At 39.8% G+C, this 22,318-nt stretch overlaps 1 protein-coding gene across 1 annotated transcript in view; it reads right to left on the bottom strand.

Annotated features, from left to right (window-relative positions):
• The window catches only part of DOCK3 (dedicator of cytokinesis 3), a 450,567-nt gene that overhangs the window by 116,055 nt on the left and 312,194 nt on the right, over positions 1-22,318 (bottom strand). Inside the window, exons 20-31 of the mRNA XM_036739628.1 lie at positions 20,927-21,010; positions 20,564-20,664; positions 19,518-19,599; positions 17,372-17,542; positions 14,162-14,354; positions 12,309-12,436; positions 9,369-9,515; positions 6,422-6,520; positions 4,857-4,951; positions 2,158-2,233; positions 1,619-1,719; positions 1,294-1,352 (exon numbers count right to left, since the gene is read on the bottom strand). Of these exons, the coding sequence (XP_036595523.1) occupies positions 1,294-1,352; positions 1,619-1,719; positions 2,158-2,233; positions 4,857-4,951; positions 6,422-6,520; positions 9,369-9,515; positions 12,309-12,436; positions 14,162-14,354; positions 17,372-17,542; positions 19,518-19,599; positions 20,564-20,664; positions 20,927-21,010 (1,336 nt within the window). The remainder of the gene's footprint in view (positions 1-1,293; positions 1,353-1,618; positions 1,720-2,157; positions 2,234-4,856; positions 4,952-6,421; positions 6,521-9,368; positions 9,516-12,308; positions 12,437-14,161; positions 14,355-17,371; positions 17,543-19,517; positions 19,600-20,563; positions 20,665-20,926; positions 21,011-22,318) is intronic.

Below are 22,318 nucleotides of genomic sequence, written 5' to 3'. Positions count from 1 at the left end.
CAAGGCAATTTAAAGATTCCCATTCTGAGTATACCTTGGGAAAGTTGCAGTAGAAATTAGAATCACAGAAAGGCTGTAGTTCTACGGAGGAGGAAAACCTCAAATTTATGAAAAGCAAAGGTTAAATCAACCTTATAGACAGATCTGAAAGCTTAGGTAGCCCACAAAACTCTCTTTCCTTGCATCCATCAATTCTGCAGTTTGATGGCAGTGACCAGAATTGATGGCCTGATGAAATAGGGTGACACTCATTTGGTATGTATTCAAATCAAAACCTTAGTTACTTATATTTCTTTTGGATGGAATCTAATTTCTCACCATCTTAAATTAATATGACATATTTACACAGTCTAGACAAATTTCAAAGGAAGTTTAAAAACATGGACATTGAGTTTAATTCTTAATAACCTAACAACCAAGTGATCAGTTTCACTAGGAAACCAACCTGGCAGAGTGCTCTTACTCATTTGTTTTCTAATTGTTGGCTTAGGACTTTTGGCAACTTAGAAGGAACATCACTCCCAGCTATTCATAGTAAGTAGTGCATCTCAGAACCAGATGTGTCCTCATTCGGTCCTCAGAGCTTCCTACATCAGGGGTTCCTAACTTGGAGTCTGTTACCTTTTAAAAATATATTTTGATATGTGTATTTAAATGTAGTTGATTTCCTTTGTAATCCTATATTTTATTTTGTGCACTTAATAAAACATTATTCTGAAAAGGGATCCATTGGCTTTACCAGACTGCCAAAGGGGTCCAAGATATTAAAAACAATTATGAATCTCTTGTCCCAGATGCTAAAGTAGTATTTTATTCCTGTATCCTGTCGAAAATTTCCTATTAAATTAAAAGATGCAAAATCCATGCCCTTGACAGATGAGTTCCTAGAACCTGTACTCTAAGACTCAAAGTTAAAACAAAACTAATTATCATTAGGTCATACAAAAAGAGCTATTCTTTTTTCTTCTTCTCTTTCTTGACTTTAGTTCTCAAAAACTAGGGCTGGATATTCTTGAGACCTAGTCTAGACTATATTCCTTAAAAAACCCTCTTTCCCCATTCTCCCCTGGTTAATTAGTGACATTCAAGGAAATCTAGTTCCCCCACCCCCACCCCATCAATTCCATACTTGCTATAGCCTCTGTATGGTATGGCTAAAAACAGATAAAAGACATAGCATGAATGTTATTTGATTTCATTAATATACACGGGGAGAGTGATGATTTCTGTTACCTGTATAATTTGGCTGTCTAAGACATAGAAATGAAGAACAAGGAAATAGTAGAGACCTACCTAAGTTCTGCCACATGCTGAACAGTTCATAAGCCATCATCACTCTCATGTCACCATATCTGGGAAAGATAATACACATTCCATCTATTACAGGAAGAAAAGTACAGCCTGGCAATGCACTCGGCACAATGAAATCAATCTTTAAGCCCTTTTCCAAGCCCTGCAGAATGCTATGTCTATGGTTTGCAATTCTGACATTTGCTCTTTGGGGATGATTCCAGGAGGAGAGTGAGTTCCCTGACCACATGAAGGAGGTCTTTCAGGGAAATATAACCACATCTGGAGGTGAGGTGGTGAATGAAGGATTAGGAAACAACTGTCTTACTTGTCTAGAATCTTCTTCCTTTTGGCTGCAGTGACAATTTCTAGCTGGAGGCTTGGTTGATTTATGAACAGGACTGCCAGGCTAAAATAGGAATTCCACACCTAGAGAGTAGGAACAGATGAAACATGTGATAATCTGAACACAGACTGCATTTTTTTCCCCTTGGCCTTGTAAGAGGAAAGCACTTAAAATATAGTTACCTAGCACAGATTTTTGTATTGTATTTTTTTCAGGTGAAGATTTTTGTTTTTAAATGTCACTGCCAATTAGGGGGACCTTGGTGTTGGAAGCAGTCAAGAATGCTGAATCAGTTCCTGAAGTTACGTACATGCTGAGTGCCATATCGCACATCAACAGAGGGCATCCTTGGCTGCACTCCTCACTCGGGGCACTGGTAAACAAACACATGTCCCATCTAAGCTCTGTCACGAGGTACCAGTGAAATGCAAGGGAGAAGAGAGGGATCTGACAAACCTGCCTTAGTTTAGACTTTCTGGTAGCTTTAAAGGAGGCAAGTGAGGATCTCCTGGAGAACATACCTTAAAATCGAAGTCTGTGTCTGTGAAATTCTTGTGCAGTGCAGAAGACAGGTACTGGACAGTAGTGACGATGATACTGTAGGAAAAAAGGTAAAAGATTGCATTAAATCCAGATAACAGCAAAGAGGTAGGGTTCGATCCATGAAATGTTCTGGAATGGGGCCCAGGTCCGCATCATTGTGTGACTCACATCCTTTTTCTTGAGATCCAGATTTGAGCCTTCTATAAGGCTAAGGAAGGAAAAAAAATACTCTAACACATTTGAAGAATGATCCTATCTGTTTAAATGACCAGAAAGAAATGTAATCTTAGCATCATTTTTAAGGTGGATTTTATAATGGTTTGAAAGTGGAATGCAAAGTCAGGGAACTCTCCTTCAAATAATTCATGTGTGTTTAAGATAGGACTATAAAGTAAAGAGATGGATTCATAAGATGCATATGAAAATCAGTTTCATTATAGGCTGTCAGTAAGAAACAGTGGGATGGGTGCTTGATTGGAAGTTTGGAATTGTCAACACTAGCCCTAGCTCTTCCATGGGCTAGCTGGGGAAGTGACTTGGGGAAATCACTTTCCTCTTGGGATCTGAGTTTGACCATCTATAGTTTGAGCAGGTTTAGATGTACAAAGGTGCATTTTAGACCTAATATTCTGCGATTCTACAATCCTAACATTGGGACCACTTGAGTTTGTGGCATATTGATTCTTATTTTAAAGGATGTGGAGCACAATTTTACAATTTTAAATGGTGGCAGCAGCTTAAAGTTGTCATAGCTTTGTTTTCAGAGCAAAGTGTTGTATCTACCAATTTGATCAAATGGAATATATGGTAACTATTTTGCAAGCTTTAAAGTGTTAATAAATATTACCAAATTATATGATCCCTATGGCACCCAGTCCTTAGTCAGGAGCACTATCCCCAACTAAAACCTTGTTTCAATGGGAAAATATTATCCATTTCCTGAAAATTTATTTTATGATATAATTTATAGCAACACACTGTGGCAGCAAGTGGTGATTGTCTGTTCACTTTTTTTTTTACCCCAGAAGTGTCCAAGTCACACAGAGCCAGCAAACAGGCCTTTTAAAAGCTCCAGGTAACTAGCGGTTTCTCCTTTTTAAAAATGGGTTTTTATTTTTTGTTTCCATATCAAGACTAGAGTCCCACATTAGTCCCATAGTTCACTTGAAGCAAAGCCATTTCTGGTACCGGCTTTAGCAGATATATCCAGATCAAGGTTGATACATGTGATGCACACATGTCACAGCAAGCAGCCTGACAGTTTGCCAGGGACTTTCTAGTCTCTCTTTTGAACTTCACAGCCATCTTGTAAGGAGGACAGGACAAGAATTAGCACCGCCATTTGACAAACAGGGAGCCTAAGGGTGGAAGAGATTTATAACTTGGCTCATAGCTGATTAGTAGATGACCCTGGAACTCAAACTTTGTGTTTATTTTGCATATAGTTATCTGTACATGTGGGCTTCTTTACAATAGGGTCATGGATTTATAAGTGAAAGAGATCTTTACATCATCTAATCCAACTTCCTTATTTTATAGCAGAAGAAACTAAGACTCAGAGATGGTAAAATACTTGTCCAAGGTCACATAGGTAGGAAGTAGCAGAGAGGCATTTGCACCTAGATCCTTTGACTCCAAATGCAGAATTTCCAGTGCATGGAACTTAGAATGGAAGTGTCTTGAGGGCGGGGACTTTGTGTTCGTATTACCAGAGCTTAGCATAGGGCCTAGGACATAGCTGACACTCAATCAATGCTTGTTAAATTGAATTGACTTGAACCTAGGTCTTTGAACTCCTGGTACAGTGATCTTCTCTTCATACCACTGGTGATAGTAAGTTTTAGCACCACAGCTATTTCTCTAAAGATAATCGACATTAGTATTTAAAGCCAATCTCAAGGAGCATTCCTCCTCTCCAGTTTCAGGTATCTGTTTCCTTGACCCATCTATGGAAATGGAAATGTTAAAAGCCGGGAGTAATAGGCAGTTCGATGGCTGGGAAATTTCTAATTTTAAAGGTCCATGTATAACATGGTCGGTAACTGAGTGCTAAGCATGAATGCTCACATAGCAGGTGCTCAACGAATGTTTGAACTGAATATCTGTTGTGGTTCCAGTCATTTTTCAGTCACGTCCAACTTCGTGACCTCATTTTGGGTTTTCTTGGCAAAGATACTGGAATGGTTTGCTATTTCCTTCTCCAGCTCATTTTATAGATGAGGAAACTGAGGCAAACAGGGTTACCCAGGATCACACAGTTACTAAGTGCCTGAGGCCAGATTCAAACTTAGGAAGATGAGTCTTCCTGACTCCAGACTGGTGCTCTATGTATCGTGCCACCTAACTGAACATTGAAATATTCGTTAAATTAAATCAAACAAAATCCAGTAAAGAAAAAGATGCCAGGGGATTATTGTCTTTCACTCATTCTCAGTAATAAGACTGCTACTTTTAGCTTTTAGCTTCCGTTAGCAAAGTTGTTTTCTTCTTGTCACCCCCCCTCCCTACAGAAGGCTGTAAAATGTCCCTTACCTTGGCTATCCCAACCCGATCCTACTTCAGGGTTCAGTAGTCGGACAGGAATTGTTGCCTATGTTGCTAGAAACTCACTCATTCCTCATCTAATCCTCCATACATCAATAAGCATGATCAGGGTGAATGGCCCACTGACACTCACTTGCTTGTGAGCAGCCTCATCACCATCCAGTCCCGAGGAAAGACGCTCATCTTCATCAGGTTCCGAAATACACAGAAGATCTTAAGCAGGAACTCCTGGCATAGGAGAAGGGCACAACACAAGGGTCATTAGTAGCAACACATCTCACTTGTTTTCTTGGACTCTTGCAGAGTCAGTGATGAGCCCTAACTACCTAGGGCCATTTTGTCCTTCTGGGATTTTGGGTGTCTCCTAACTTCAAGGTAGGTGGCTTAGGGGCTTCCAATGGATCTAAGTGTGGCCAAAGACTTGTAAGAAGATACAATCGTTGTGCTGGTCGGCTCATGAGCAGTACCGTGCATGCTTAGCTTAATGCCAAATGTCTACTGATGGGAGAAAGAAAGCGTCTGCCAGCAATGCAAGTGGAACGATCCTGTCTGCTTTGTCCATCTACTAGTGAGCTATCCCTGGGTTATACATTATGCTGCACTGTTTCTCATTTTTTTTCATGTTACTTAAGCCTTAGAATGCTTCAGCAGAAATAAAGCTATAAACCTCTATTTCAGGTTAGGAACTTATCAACAGATTTCTATTTCTTTTCTTGACATTGGAAGTGCCATCCAGGAGACTGGCTCCCTCCATGTTGGTTTAGGGAAATACGGCCCATATGGGTATCCTTGGGGCAGGTAGATAGCACAGTGGATAGAGTGCTGAGCTTGGAATCAGGAAAACTTCTCTTCATGAGTTCAAATCCAGCCTCAGACACTTACTAGGTGTGTGACCCTAGGTAAGTTATTTAATGCTATTTGCCTCAGTCTCCTCATTTGTAAAATGAACTAGAGAAGAAAATGGCAAACCATTCCACTATCTTTGCCAAAAAAACCTCAAATACGGTCATGAAGACTCGACTGAAAAACAACTTAACAGCAAAATGGGTATCCTTGCAGTAAGCATTGCCACAGACACATATTCTTCAAATTCCAAGTCAAGAGCAGGGAATGCTCCTAGAGCAACTGTAGCCTATGTGCCAGGGACTCTGCATAAAGCAAGCTCCTTGCGTGATAGACATCTCCTTAGAGGACAGGTGAGGAATGTGGCAAAGCATGAATATGAGAACACTGGATAATGGCAAACATGCTGCCATGTTGTATTTGGGGAACTGTTCTGGAATACTCTCACTTGGTTCTGTGGGCCAGCTTCTTTGTGCTTCCTGCTTTGGTGTTTGCAATCCAAGTAGCTGCAGCCATCTAAGGGGTAACGGGTTAATGTGGCAATTGCTACTTTCCTGCTCCTGACATCTTCTTGGAATTGTGTATTAATGAAGGGAAATTATTCTATTAAGTCAGTCAGTTACCACTGGGGAGAACTTGACAACCTGCACTTTGAAGAAGGCTGTAATACCAGTTCCAGAGAAAGGCTGGTTATCTGTGTTTCCTCAACAATCCTATTTCATTTATTTCTTTGAAATACTAATCTCCTCCCTAAAAGCAGGAAGCCAAAGCCAATCTTCCATGACTTTGCCCTTAGTAGCCTTCAATGTATGACATCCTAGAACACTGTTAGTGTAATATCCCACCTCCTCCTACCTTTAGCTCATCCTTGCTCTGGAAGTTGTCCAGTAAGTGTTGGAAATGTGTGTCCGACATTTGACGGAGCAGAGACAGGAGGCAGGACACATACTCTCCCTGTCAAACAACAGGAATATACACACTTAGCACAGACAATTGCAAGGATTATTTCCCTAAAGTCCACCCAGGTCAAGGGAAAAGGGATGGGTTTGAAATGGCCCCAATGTCCATGGAAAGATGGTGAAAACTATCAAGCTTTAGTGATAGCTAGATGGTGGAGTGGATAGAATGCTGGGCCTGGAGTCAGGAAGACTCATCTTCATGAGTTCAAATCTGGCCTCAGATACTTCCTAGCTATGTGACCCTGGCCAGGTTGCTTAACCCTATTTGCCTCAGTTTTCTTCCTCTGTGAAATGAGCTGGAGAAGGAAATGGCAAACCACTCCAGAGTCTTTGCCAAGAAAACCCCAAATGAGGTCATGAAGAGGCAGACACGACTGAAACAACTGAACAACAAAATTAAGCTTTAAGTGAGCTTCATTGTCTGGTAAAGACGGCTAGGTCTGCTAAAAACAGGACATTTACCACAATGTAAACAAGGTTGGACAGTGTCATAACATCACGGGATCATTTAAAAATAACACCCATAATGAGGAAGCATGTCAAGGTGAAAAGCTGATAATCTTCTTTACAATTAGCTGATATACTATGTTTTTTAGTTACCACTTTATATGTATGGGCTCTAACTTGCCTTAGTGCAAGAATGCTCCTCCCACCTCTGTGAAGCCAAACTTCCCACAGAGGACTCAGATCTTAGAGGGCCTTTGTGGCTCCATGGGTTTCCTGATGCTGGGTGTGCAAGGATCAAAGGGCTAGGCAGCAATTAGAAAAAGGAACCACACAGAACATCTAAAAAGCAGGAACCCTACAGGTCCCCAAATTGGGGATAAATAAGGAAGCTCTGTGGCGTGGAAGGCAGCTGAATTTAGGGATAAAAACTAGACTCCTTAAAACTTCTTCAAGTCAAATAAAGCTCAAAGTAGCGTCCAAAGGCCAAAATGATGGCAACTCTGGGGTGGGGCAGTGGGCAGTGAAGGGGAAAAGAAGCCAGAAAGACGTCTGTCCTGGACGACTTGTGGGAAATGGCTTCATTGTGCAGGTTTTTAGTCTTCTTAAAATGCAGGGAATCTGACCTCAATTCAATATTCAGATCCAATTATCTTTGCTGAAGAATTAAAATTACTATCTATGTGATGTGCTTGTTTAAAGTTGAAAGGAATAGTGGATAAAGAGTTGGCCTTGGCACCAAAAGGGCCTGGGGTCATGTCCTGACTCTGACAGGTACTGTTTGTTCACTCTGGATAAGGCAGCTAGGTGGCGCAGGGGATAGAGTGCCTGCTCTGGAGTCAGGAAGATTCATCTTCCTGGGTTCAAATCTGGCCTCTGATATTTACTAGCTGTGTGACCCTGGGCAAGTCGTTGAACCCTGTTTGCCTCAGTTTCCTCGTCTGTAAAATGAGCTGGAGAAGGAAATGACAAGCCACTCTACAATCTTTACCAAGAAAACCCCAAATGGGGTCACAAAGAGTGGGACATGACTGAAACAAATGAACAGCAAAAAAGTCACTTAATCTCTTAGTGTCTCAGGAAACTCTCTAAGAGTGCAGCCTGCATACAGTACAGATTTATACTAGCACAGGTAGTTTCCTCACTACAAGTTTCCTCCACCAATGAAATCACAGGTCTTGACCTATCTCAAATGAGATCATATTTGTAAAAAGTGCTCAGCATTTTAGTGCCTGGCACACAGTAGGCACTCTATAAATACTTATTCCCTTCCCTTCTCTTCCCTTTGATGGATAAAATTCTATTAAACATCAAGAACCACACATATTAAGAACTTTAGTTTTTATAATTAATATCCACAGTTCATGCTCCTCACTTTCCCTCTTTTGTGCATGTATTTATTTATAGGATTCCTCTAAAGCAGAGAGCTCCCAAGTAGGGGTCCCTCAGGACATCGCAGGACCTTTTTACAGCAGGCACACACCAGTTACAGGCACAGTGTCTCCTTGCATAAGTCTGATGTTACTTCTCTCTCTGCCTTTCCTACTCCCCAAACTCTCTTCTCTTTCCCTGGAATGCTTAGAGCTTAGCCTTTTCCCACGGAGGATTTAATTCAAGAGATTAATTTTAATCTCCATCTGCCAAATGGAAGACTTTTTTTTTAAAAGAGGTTGCCAGCAATGATGGTCTTTCCGGATCAGATCATCAGGACTAAAATGTCCATTCTAGAGCTCCGCAGTGCCAGGTCCCGCTTCCATCTGGGAAGCCAGGTAACTGTTTCTCTACTCCTTCTGAAATACTAATCTCCCCTGTTTCTGTGCTAAATCATATCTGCGAGGCTACTATTTTCTAGCAATAGTATATTTCTATGTCATCTTTTTGTTTTTGCCTAAATTTCTGATGCTTGAAATCTAGTGGTGGACACTGCAGAGAGAAGTCATAAACTTCCCAACAAAGGCAAATTATGATTATCATTTTTTCTTGCACATGACACAGACTTAGGCTGTTAGTATTCTATGATGACATCCAGTAGCAGATTAGGAAGGGATTTTCTTTCTCATCCTTCTCAGCATGGTACATGAGAATCTTTCCTAACTGTTTCCACACCTTGGAAAATGACTGACCCCCAGAGGACAATGCCAGAAAGCATCAGGAAAACCAAGAGAGCTTTCCCTGCAACCAATTCGTTTTTGCTTCTCTTTTAGAAAGGCACTAATCTGGAATTGTGACTGGTTTTCAGAATAAAGAAATGCCATGTGACTCAAGAAGGAAAGGAGTCATGCTCTGATCGATCATGCAGGAGAGATGGGCATGGGATGAAGGTGGGTGGTGACAGGAGTTGGGTGAAGGAATTAAAGGTTAGAAAAGCAGGCAATAGAACCTGATTGTTAGTTACTAACAGTGATTTCGGCTGTGCACTGCGGGCACCGCTGCCCTCTTACCGCCTCCTGAGACTGTGATTTACTCATGATAGTGAGCAGAGTCTGTAAGAGCACATCCAAGAGGCTCTCCACCATCATTTCAACCTCCTCCACTACATCTGCTTCCTGGAGCAAGCAGCAAGAAAGCAAACTGTTAGCAATGAGCAGATGGAGCAAGCCCAGTTGGCAGCACTTACGAAGGTAGTCATGTTAGGCACTGTCTTCATGCTAGGGCGTTCCACACCTGCACTGCATCTGTGTTAGAGTTAATGGCCAATATACCTGGAAAGACTAGGAGATAAAGGGAGAACCCCCTTAGATGTTTAGCAGAGCATTCAAACTGAAGACAATCTCAGTGCAGCCTTGTCTTCACTCATCAAACAAGGCTGAGTCATAGGCAGAAGTTTAGTTACCATAGTGGGAAAGCAAGTCTGACTTTAATATCTATATTGGTTCTACTGGAAGAAAAACTATGAAAGACTTTTAACACTGAATTGAGCAAAATTCAAATGATCAGATCCTCCTCTACCCAGCAAAACAATGATTGTTTAAGTATATAACAATGGCAAATTTATCACAAACAAGCATTGAAACATTTAGACCCTTTTAGGTCCTTTTCTCTTTAAATTTTCTCCTTGGGATATCCCAAGCATTTTCAACTCTCTGCTTACACTCACAAACCTCAGGCTGGTAACTAAAGTCCTCACAACCGAATCCACCCTTCAGGCTCATTGCAAATGACTTCCTCCCACATACTCTGAGGTCCTGTCAAACTGGTCTTTTTTTAAATGTTTTTCATACGTGGCACTCCATTACCTATCTCTGTGTTTTGTCCTAGCTCTTAGAACATACCTAGAAAGTACTCCCTCCTCAACGCCACCTCTTAGAATCTCTAGCTTCCTTCAAGAGTCAGAGCAAATAACACCTTCTACATGAAACCTATCCTGATTCCCCTGCCTGCTCACGTTCTGTCCCCTACTTGAATTAGTCTGTATCTACCTTTTGTCTATGTGTGTATATGTTGTTTTCCCCAGTAGAATGTAAGCTACCTGAATGTATGGAGAGTTTCCCTTTTGGCTTTGTCTCTCCGGTATCTAATGCAGTGTCTAACACATAGTAGGTGCCTAATAAATGTTTACTTGCACGACTAATTGCCACGAATTGATCACATCTCTACTTTTCTATTTCCTTCCTTGTGTCCCATTATCCTTATCTATGTCTTTTATTTCTATAAATTCCATCCCTGTATGCTTATCATCACTTCAAGTTAGCCTTGGGAAAGATGGAATACCCTTCCTTCTCAAGCACCCACTAATCATTTTCCCATTTCACTGTACACTGAGTATTGGAATCATCTTTGGTTCTCTAGTTCTCTCACATTTAATCTTCAATCCTATTGCTAATACTTTAAGAATTTTACACATAGAGTCCTGCTACTTCTCAGCTAGATCTCCATGTCCCTTAGAATCTTCTCTACTACTATTGGCCTAAACATCATCTTACTAGACTATACAATTCACAAAAGCAAAAACTCTGTCTTAACTAAAGTCTCTATTTTCTCCAGTGTCTAGCATTGTGCTCTGCACATGGAATACACTTAATAACTGTTGAATGAATTCCTATCAATTTGATCACCCTCATTCTAAAAAACCTCCTACGGCAGTCATAGGCGACCTATGGCACATAAAATTATTTTTCCTCCTTTCTTCATTTCATTCTTTTCTTCATAATTCCATTTCTTCTTCTTTTTCTTCTTTTTTCCTTTTCTTCTTTTTTTCCTTCTTCTTCTTCTTCTCTTCTTCTTCCTCCTCCTCCTCCTCCTCCTCCTTCTGTTTACCATTAAAGGGTTTGCTAGCTCCTGCCTTAGAATTTCCCTTATCAATTTCCAGGTAACACTCATGCTACTTAGACTGAGTCTGAAGTCCCTCCCCATCATACTGCACCTCTCTGAATCACCTTTGCCTTTTTTTACTCCCAACTGTTCAAACCCTGTACACCTCCTTCAAATCCTTTTTGTTTCCTCATTCTACTTCTGCCTCAACATCTTCTCTAGGGCCCTCCCATGGGCTTGGCACAATGTACCACACTTTCTATTCAGAGAACTTTCATTAAAAGTGTGATCCTTCCATCAAGCTTCCCTTGGTTTAATAAAACAATATAATTATGTACAACTGTGGTAACATTGAACACAATCTCCTGCTTTAGGTTTTGAAAGAAAGAAGGAAGGAAGGAAGGAAGGAAAAAAGAAAGGACAGACAAGGAAAGGTAGAAAGAAAGGAACAAATGTTATATTGAAGGCATTATTCTTAAAGGATAGTTAGTTGTATAGTTAGTTCATCTTTTTATTTCCTTACATCCCCAGTGAGCCAAGTCTGAGTCTTTTTAATTCTCAGTTTGCCCTGTACATGGTAGGTATTCAATAATCATTAAATCAATGTGTCTCTGCTTCTCTCTGACCTCTGGGCTCTCTTAAAGAACCAAAAGAAGATACTTTCTTCCAGGAAAGATTTAAGCAACTTGGTCCAACCTCACTGGAGCCATCTTTGGGGGAATCCCTAAGAACTTACCAGAAATCCATAATTAATGTCTTTCAGGAAATACATAGGGAATATCAACATGGGACTTTACCTTCATGTCCTAGAGATAACTGTTGTAGAAATGGCAGAGGAAATTTAGAAAGTGCCAACCTAATAGAGATTTGTAGAAGTGGAGTTTTTTTAATGGAAAGAACACACTGTATTAAAAATGCCAGTTTATGTGTACACACACATAAATACAGAGCTCATTTACTCGAGCATCCTCTTCTTGCTAAGAGAAGCTCCCCTGAGTGAGTAATGCACAAAGCAGCTCTTCTTGGTCTATGCTTGCTCACGGTAAAGACAGACTATAGCTAGGCCAGTGGAAAAGGGAGCCCATTACCAACGAACTGGTTTTGATGATGGAGAAAATGCTGCTGAGGATCCCCGAGCAGATCAGCAGCTCCTTTTGTTGTCTCAAGTGTAAGTGGATATGGTGAAGAACCACAGGGAGAAGGATGCGTCTGGATTCTGCAAGAAAAGAGGCAGAGAGTCCTAAGGTGACCTTTGGAAGAGAACCGGCCATTTGTGTTAGCCTTGCTTGCCTAACCAAGCAAACCTAAGCGCTTGCAGAAATAAGTGACTTGTCTCAATAGCTTCCAAACAGGGCTAGGACTGGGTGATGAGTAAGGTAATTTACATTTTTTTTTTCTAGAAGAGCCTGATATAAGCAGATACTTTTGAACATCTCATTCCTTCTGGTGAGCCAATCTTTGTTTTACCAACAGAAATGACAGACAAACTGCCCCACTTTCCGTCTACTCTCCAATGTTGCCTATAATGAGTGATGTGGTACAGGGTGAGTCAGGGGAGAGCTTCTGAATGAAATTATTTCAATGACTAACCCCTAAATTAATAGCATATTTCATAGTGAAAAATCCATTTAAATGGCACATCTGGCCTTAACTACATTGACTGGACATGGAGATTTGATGTGAATTACCATTTATTAGCAGGTGTGAATTACCATTTGTTCATATCAATCGAGTGCTGAGTGACCATGCATACATATCCACTTATGACCCTTCTCTATTACAGCTGCTAAGCACACAATGGTTTCACCTCAGTCTGTTATATTAAAGCTCTGTTTCAATAGCAATTAAAATGAGGAGACATTCTTTGTATTTTGATAAGCTTTTGATAATCAGAACAATCTAATGGCCAAATTTTGCTCTCCTTCATGAATTTAGATGACTTTCTTCTTTTTTCTTTCTTCTAATATCACCTCAAGTCTCATTTATTCAGGGTATGACAGCATCTAGAGCAGGGGTGAGGAGCCTGCAGCCTCAAAGCCATATGTGGCCCTTTAGTCCTCAAGTATGGCCCTTTGACTAAATCTGAACTTCACAGAACAAATCCCCTTAATAAAAGGATTTGTTCTATAAGACTTGGACTCAGTCCAAAGGCTACACCAAAGGACCCAGAAGGCCACATGTGGTCTTGAGCTTGCAGGTTCCTCACCTCTGAACTAGAGCCTTCAGCTAGGTTCAGAAAATTTGCTTTCTCTAGATCAGAGGTCTTTAACCATTAAGGGGTCTAAGAATAGATTTCAGTGGGTCTGTGAATTTGGATAAAAAAGAATTGCATCTTTATTAAACTATAACTAAAGTTTATAATTTCCTTCAATTGTGAATTTAAGCAACAAATCATTGTTCTGAGAAGGGAGTGATGTCATCAGATTGCCAAAGGTTTCTGTGACATAAAAGGGGTTACTATTAAGAATCCCTGCTCTCTAGATCATCTCTGTCCCTAACTCACTGTTGACATATGTTGACCTTATGTTTTCCATCTATAAAATGTTGACAACAATATGTTCTGTACCTATTTCACAACATTGATGTGAGGACGAAATAGGATGACAAGAATGCTTCAGAAAGAACAGGGCTATCTCAATGAAAATAGTATCAACCTTAAACTTCCAAGGAGAGCTGGCTCTAGAGAGGAAGACCAGCATAGAATACTGTATTTCTAGTATAAATGGGAGGAAGTAGGGGGTTCTGACACATGCATAGATTCCAATCAGACTGTTTGGCTGAAGCAGCCTTGGGGAAATTGCATCACCCAAGGAGACTGATGGGGTCTGTGCATGCACCAGCTTTATTATTATTATAAGAAAAAATATTTTGACTGGGAGGGTCACTCTGATGACAATTATTTGAAGCATGCTACTAGTTATTCATATTGTGCATATTTTACCAGAGAAGGAAAACAGGCGGCTATCTACTGTGCGGGCAATAGACTGAAGTTTCACCACATCCATGGACTGTCCAATGTGCACTGTACTGGGCATGCTCCCCAGAGTCCCTCTCACAAACTCTGCGACCTCCTGCACCGTGAACATCTGCAGCAGCTCATCAAAGATAGCAGGGAAAGAGTTGAGCAGAGCAGCCTGCAAAAAGAAAACAAAGCTGCTGTGATTAGCTCCGGTTGGACGTCCTGCCTGTTGGTTTGCAGAAAAGACAGTCTATGGTGGCAAGGGTTGGATTGACATACTTGCCTTATCTTCCTCACTGGTTCGGAAAGAGTGCAGCTTATGGGACAGGTGACCCATCTGCTGCCAGTTAGACCGCATCTCTCCTTACATTAAGTAGTGACAGTGGGAGCTGGTTACTGGAGGAGAGCAAGACCTTGCCTCTGAGCAGCTCATTCAGGGATTTCTTTGCCAGTGAAGAAGATTAGGAAAAAGTTCAAGGGCTTTTGTAACTGTTTTCACTCAGTAAGCATATAAGTCTTCCTCTGTTTGGAAGACAAGCTCTCCAGTTCTAAAGTTTTGCTCCTGAACAGTCTTAGAGACGCATACACCTTCCAAAGGAAGTGGCCAGTGTCAGTACGGAGGCTTGAAGCAGCTCTGTACGTAACAGCTCAGGAATCTGCTAGCCCAGGCCTACCATGGTAAACTTGAAAGCTTCGTACTTTTGTAGGAGGAATGAACTTATTTTTAATTATGCAAATAGAAGACTCTGCAAATTATCTCCTTCACAAAGAATTACCACCTCTCTCCAGGGTAAATCCAGAATGGCTAGAAGTTTGGAGTTTTTCAGGCATGAAATTCTCTAAAGAGGTTTATGTTAAGGGTAAATACTAGAATTTCAGAGCTGGATAGAATTATCTAGCCAACATCTCCAGTTTACAAATAGAGAAGTCAAGGCTCACAGGGTTCAACTTCATGATGCAAAACATAATATTTTAGTACTTGTAGTGACTGGATGCAGAGGAAGGCACAGGTTTTCTCATTCCCAGACCAATGAATCTTCCACTATACTAAGGAGCCTATTTCTGACAGACATCATGACAACTTATAAATTCCCTAGATTGCCTTTATTGGAGATGATTGTGGTCATGATCCCAGAGATCTGTCCAAATGGTAAAAAGCTCTGGTCATTTGTGTCAGTCTGCCTAGCCTGGTGGCCTTTTACCCTCTCTCAGGTCCAGGAGGGCAGGCTTAAGATTTGAACTCCAAATTCAGAGTAGCTCTTACCTAATGAGGCTTGAGACTACCAAAGAACTAGAAAGGGGAGGAACACCAAATCTATAAAGGATGGAGAGGAGAGATTTATGGGACCACCAGGAAGCTAGTTTATAGACCCTTGCTTCTAATGAGTGACATTTATTCCGTGGTGAGACAGGGCTGGCTGGCAAACTATTTGTATGTGTAAATTTGGCCTAGAGATTTCCAAAGTTTCTGTTGGATGTCGAGAGAGCCCTTTTTCACAAGGGTCATTAGGCACCATATGCCCTGGCCACCTTTTTTCTTAATCCAATGGTATTTTCCTTTGTTGGGCACAAGGTCTTATGTGAACTTCTTATTATGGTTGGAACTAGGTGCAAATTATACCACTGAAAGTTTTCAGGCATAGGAAGGAAAAAGGAGGACAAGAAGTCATTGGTATTCCCAAGGGACTGTCACACTAAGGTTTTTGTTCCTGGAAGTGTGAGCTCTGCTGTTCTTTGTTCACAGAGATAAGAGAGAGAAAAAAAAATATATAGCTGAGTCTCCTGTGCTACACATGGTTATGTTATCTAATGGATAAACCAAAGACATAAAGGAAGCTAAGAAAGCCAGTTCCAGCCCCAACGGTGCATTAGAATAGTGCCAGAACCGGCCTGAATCTCTGCTTATTATCTTGACAGAGCAGGAATGGGGGATAAAGGCATTCTTGAATTTTTTGGGATTAAATTTGCTTTTGCCGGTTTCCTTTATGCTCCCAAAGCTTGTTCTCTGGCTAAGAGGAAGAGCAGTTGTCTTGGATCTATATGGAATGCTGGAGCAGCAGGAGCAGATGGGCTGGGGGAGGGGAAAGGGTCACTCATTTCAGCCACCTCAAAAGGTATGTAGGGAGCTCTGACTTAGAGAATTAAATGATGACCTTGAGCTGCCCCCACTGTTTTGTGAGGTATAATTGCCAGCTCTGTTCACCCGTCCTCTGAGGCTGAGGGGCCTAGGTGGCAATTGGGGGCAAGGGGTAATACAGCAGCAAGTAGAAAACTAAAGGCAGACATTTCAAGTATTAAATATGACAGAATTTCCACATATAGAGCTATCTGTACCAAGGTGATGAGGAACGCTACTTGATTTCTTTTTAGGAGGGATGGAAACTAATTGGATGTTTTGTAGCAGACTTGCTTCAATGATACATGCCGACTATTAAACCAGCGCCACAGTCTTATTTCTCCAAAAGAAATGATATAGCCATGCCAAAAAATAAAAGACTGAGTGGACTCAGGGAGAAGATGTCTCTAACAGTTACCAATAAGCAAACTCACTCATTGTCTAACCCTGACCACCGTACCTCTTGGCTAAGGCTTTCCAGTTATCACTTGCTAGAATTGCAATGTGCTGATGTAATGTGCTCACACCGTGATTAATAACAGGATTCAAATACTCAATATATTCTGAAAGACTTTTATGACCAAGATACTTCTAAAAACTCTAAAGAAGTCTTGTAGTTGAAAGTTAAGTCTCAAGAGTCTAAAGAGGGAGGATAAAGTTGTATTTTTTTTTAAATTAGAATTTGTGATTTCTTTGATATTGGGAGTTTCCAATAAGGAAATTTTCAATGCAAATTGGCAATTGCTCTGAAACTTCTGTTTGTTAGGCAGATGCTATGGGCATTGGGAGATTAAAGGACTTGCCCAGAGTCACCCAGTCAGTACATGTCAGAAGGGGGACTTGAACCCTGGTCTCTTTGGTTCTGAGGCTGGCTCCCCAGTGACAATGTCATGTTGTCTCTCCATCCATTCTTCACTAGAAATCTATTAACCTGGGAACCAATGCATGCTACATTACACAATAAATCAGAAATCTCTGCAGAGGTACTTCCATTTGAGCAGTGGGAACACAGAAGAAACTATCCATTATGACTAAGAATCAGTCAGATCTGGATCCAGAACTACACTGTAACTGACCTGTGTGAAAAGGAGTGTTTCAGAGCTTCGGCTATCTAAGCTCAGGACAAATCGGATGGACTGGAAAAGTTCTTGGATGCTGGATCGGAATTGTTCTTCTTCCATTCCACATGTAGCTCTGGAGTAAAGTATCCGAGACTGGACAATGAACTTGAAAAGATATTCCAAAGCCTTAGGGAAGCAAGAAGAGAGCGGAAATGAGAGCTATAAAGAGAGACAAGAAGGGAACCAGGTAGCAAAATAGCAGAGTTAGAAAATTAAAATTTGGTGCAATGTGAAATTATAATGGGCAGAACCACATTTTCTTTTATAATGTATTTTCCATAAGACAACTCTCAAAGTGGTGATAAAGTTGATTGCCTCTTTCTTATAGGTGAACTCATCAAACAGCTTTAAAACTATTTTCTTGGGTGCTAGTATTATGGAACCACGGACTAATATTGGAAATATCTGGATAGAAAAAAAGGAAGAAATCTGGGCCATTTAAAAATTAAGTTTCTGCTAATTTCTTTTAATGGGTTTGGGAATAAGCAGCACCAATAAAAATGATGGTAATCCTACTTTGAATTTATATAGTATTTTTATTTCAAGGAGTAAAGGCATCATCTTCTCTTCATGAGAGTAGCCTAGGGCCCAGCAGTGGTATTTCTATTTTACACTCATGGGAACAAAAAAATGCAATGAAGTAACTTGTTCAAAGATGTTTCTCAGCAGGCTGAGCCCACATCCCAGGTCTTCAATTCCGCAGTCTGGCTGTTTTTCCACAAATAGTTCATAAACAACATGAAAGATAAAGGCGTCTAATTTGTTTCTGGAGCTGAGCTGGAGTTTGTAATCTCCCATAAGGTTTAGCTATGTCCACAAGCAAAAGGAGCCTATTGCAAAACAGGAGAAAGATGGAACAACAGGTTTGCTGATCCAAAAAAAAGCCAGCTTTCCTAAGATAATTGAGACTCTTGGCAGACAATGAAGTCAAAGAGACATCAGGAAGAAACTCATCCAAGAAAGTAAGGATGAATAGTTGATTGAAATAGATAAAAGAAAACTCTGTTCTCAAGCTCCTATATATGGCCTGCCTATCTGTCAACAGGCTGGCTAAAGAAAATTCAATATTCATCTGCTCATACAGAGCTCTCTTGGCACTGGGGACTCTATCTGGGGGAAAAATCGCCTTCGAATCTTTTTGGACCAGAAGATTATTAAATTAGAGTCATAGTCTAATTCATTCTTTGCTACATGTGCTACAAGCAGTCTTTTAACTACTGGCCTGTATAGGCCTAGTAAAGCTTATTATTTTCCGACCCTGGGAAACTGGAATGAAAGAAATACAAGCAAATAGTATCTCTGTAAAAACAAACTATTATCTTAAAGAAAAAAATACCGGACCAGTAGTAATATGATAATTAATACTGATGGGCAAAAAAGTACTTTGAAATATTAGGGTTGGAGATACATTGATATTTCTTATTCATTTAATAAGTATGGTAAAAAAGAAAAATCTGAAAACCCCTAAAATTTTAGCATAACATGAATTGGTTATTTTCAGATAGTTTTGGCAATTTTTAATCTTTAATTTTTTTACAGGTTTAAATTACAGCCCTCTGTCAAACAACTCCTTAAAATCTGACCTGTATTCCATAAAGATAAGTGAGTCAGGCAATATCAGACCAACCACCTTCCAAATGTGTTTAATTTTCAAAAATAGGCTATAAAAAGTATTAAGCTATGAAAACAAAATCTAGATCATATGGTTCAGCTTATGAACTAGAAAAAGTACATTTTTTATATATCATGAAAAATATGCATTTTCCTTGTACATAGTATATAGTATAATGCCAACTGACAGATGTCAATTAGGTCCCTCTCTAACACATTAATTTACCATTAACTTTATCACTGATTGTTACATCACTTGTGAGAATCACTAATTTAATGAATAGAAACACATTTAAGAATCTCAAAGATAAAGTTTGCTAAGGAAAATAGTTGGACAAGACCCACATTCTCATATAATAACACCCTTTGCTTTCCTTCTGGAAAGAGAATTAAAATAACAGAGTAAATGTGATAATTTCTGAATATCATCAGGAGAATGGGTTAGATCCGGTGAAGTAACCCCATTACAAGAGGGAAATATGATACCTACCCTCATGGCCTCTTGAATATGGTCCTGTCGAACAAGTTCTGCTGAGCGGTCCATGTACCACTTTAAACAACGGATCAGTTCTCTGTGGAGGAGACACATGGATGAAAATCCTCCTTTAATGTTGGAGTGGCAAAATTTGAAAACTTGGGGCTGGCAGCCTTTGATTTAGGATCATGTGATGTACTGAAGGCTGTCCTTTGCCAATTGCAGTGAATGATTAGAGGTAAAAGGTAGATTTATGATAGTGATGCATAAATGTGTGATGGGAAAGATTATCTGCCATTAGGAAAATATTCTGGCACAGAATTAGCAATCAAGTTTTAAATCACTAAAATGTTGATTTATAAGTCAACTTTACAGATGAAGATGAAAAACATCCTGACCTTAAGAAATGATACTCTACTAGATGGAATTTTAAGTCCACAGCTGGCCATGGAGGAGATAATTTGGGGATAGAATACCCTTCCCTTCCCTTCTGAAATCATAACACATGAATAGTTTCCAATTTTACCTCTTCACAAAGACAGGCAACATTATTTAAACAGTGTATTTGTGATGCAGTTGGTTATTAAATTGATCCACAATCTGCTGTGTCTCCCCCACAGTGAGAGAGACTTTTTCTTGGTTCCTCTCATATTGGGGTGGGAAGTCAGTAGGATGTGGGATATTGGAGGAGGGCCATTTTGGACATATTGTTTTTGTGAGCAGGCATCCTCACAGGACTCTAGTGGTTCTTCTGGGAACATTTCCTCATGGCAAAGAGCAATTTGACTTGTGACTACCCAATAATGTTCCTGACCTCTTCTTGTTCTAGTTCTGAGAGACAGGACTAGATTTAGATTTCAAATGCCTCTTCCTTAGTTAATCAAGATACTTTAAGAAACATGTATTTTAGAAGGTAAGATAGAGAAATTATTTCATGAAGCTTTGATTATTAAATATCATCTGAGCTTTCATAACCACTAAACTGGGATTTTGATCCCTTCTACATAAAAGGCAAAAAGTCAACTGAAAAAGCAGATGGAGGATGGCCAAATGGGACTTACTTGTATGCCAATGCTCCAGCAAAGTGCTTCTGGATGTACGTGTCCATCACAGGCCGAAAATGGAAATACTTGCTGTCCCGAAGCAGATTAATGATGAACACCTGAAGGAGATTACAGAAGAGAATCACGACTCATTAAGAGAATTAAACATAACCCCTTGAAGGTGATGGGAGTGGACATTCTTGATTTATTTAAGGAACAGTGAAACATTAATATTTTATCTACTTGTACTCATAAATATTTGATTTCAGCCATGGGCCTCTATCTTTAAACCCTGAGCTCCACCCTCCTCATCAGCACTACAAAGCAGAATAGAGAACTTGGAGATGATATCGTCTAACACACCTCGGACTGGGTACTTACCAGGGACTGAAAGACCAAAAGACCATATTTTTCAGTATTATCATCCAAAATCACAAATAGTGTATCCAAGATGTCTTGCAGAAACTGAAAGAGTAGCAAGAAACAAAACAGATTGGTTTCAAACATCCTAGATCATTTAACTCCTTACAAAAAGGAAGAACTCAGTACTTTAACTGGGCAAATTCTTATAGGAACTCACAACCAGTATTAAAAAAATTACTAGATTGAAAAAAACATATCACAAATTATCCTGAGAAATAACTTGAGTGAGAGAGGTCTTTGGGACTCTGAAGGCTTGACTAAAAATTTGTTGAGGAGTCCTATCAAGGTTCCCCTTTTTTAATGAATTCTAAATTCATTGGTTATAAATGCTTTATGGTTTATTAAGAAAAGGTAAAGACCTAAAGATACACACACACATATTTACACACATACACACACACAATTTAGAAATGAAGATGAAACAATGAATTCTTTATTAGCTCTAGATTTTCCTGAAATCTTCTTGATGAAATTCTCTTTGGCTCACATATCCTCATAACAAATTAATAATCTTTTAGTCAAGAAAAATATGTTAAAGCATAGAGTTAGACTGTAAGAAAACAAACAATTCATTTCTATACAAAAGAGTTCAACTTTATGATGCAAGACATAGTATTTTGGTAACTAGAATGTATGTTATAGCTTAGGCATATAACATCAGCTGCTTCTATTGTACACTACCCTAGCAGACTATGTATACTTATAGCAAAAGCTTTTTTAGTAAAAAATATAGGACCCAGGGAAGAGGAAGTAGTTAGGAAAAAAGTTTCAGGTGATGGCAGGAGATCTGGCAGGATGGTTTCTTTTGATCTACAGCATTTATGCTTCCAAGACAGGAAAAAAACAACCACCATCACCAAGGCAGAATATGATAAGAATTGAGAGGTGTTATATGTCCTGTAAAAAGGACAAAATCAGATGAAATGGGGCTAACATTCTGCTTGTCAAAATTCGATCTCAGAATGGCAATAGGTTCTAGCAGTTTCAAGATGAGTTAATGATGCTAGCCTGAAATCTGCTGGAAAGATGTGCTGCTTTCCATGGAGAAAAAATACACACTCCCTACTGCATGCAGGCTTCTTTTGTGAATGTTCCTTCTGGACTTATTGGTTGATATATTTTCTCGTAAAGAAAAATATGCCCAGGCTATGTAGGAATTTATCTTAATGGCAGAAGTCCAATATGATTCCGTAAGAACTTTTTTTTTGATTCTATAAGAACTTAAAAATAATTATGCCAATCTGGTCACTTGGTGAAAATGAAATTCAAAATGAGTCGCTAGCAAGCACTAGAGCAGAAGACAGGTTTTCAAAGTCTGTCTGATTTGGAAAAAGACTGAATTAAATCCTA

The sequence above is a fragment of the Trichosurus vulpecula genome, chromosome 9 (assembly GCF_011100635.1).
Source record: "Trichosurus vulpecula isolate mTriVul1 chromosome 9, mTriVul1.pri, whole genome shotgun sequence".
NCBI lineage: Eukaryota > Metazoa > Chordata > Mammalia > Diprotodontia > Phalangeridae > Trichosurus > Trichosurus vulpecula.
Note: the sequence above shows the minus strand (reverse complement) of the source record. Positions and strands in the feature narration are given on the sequence as shown.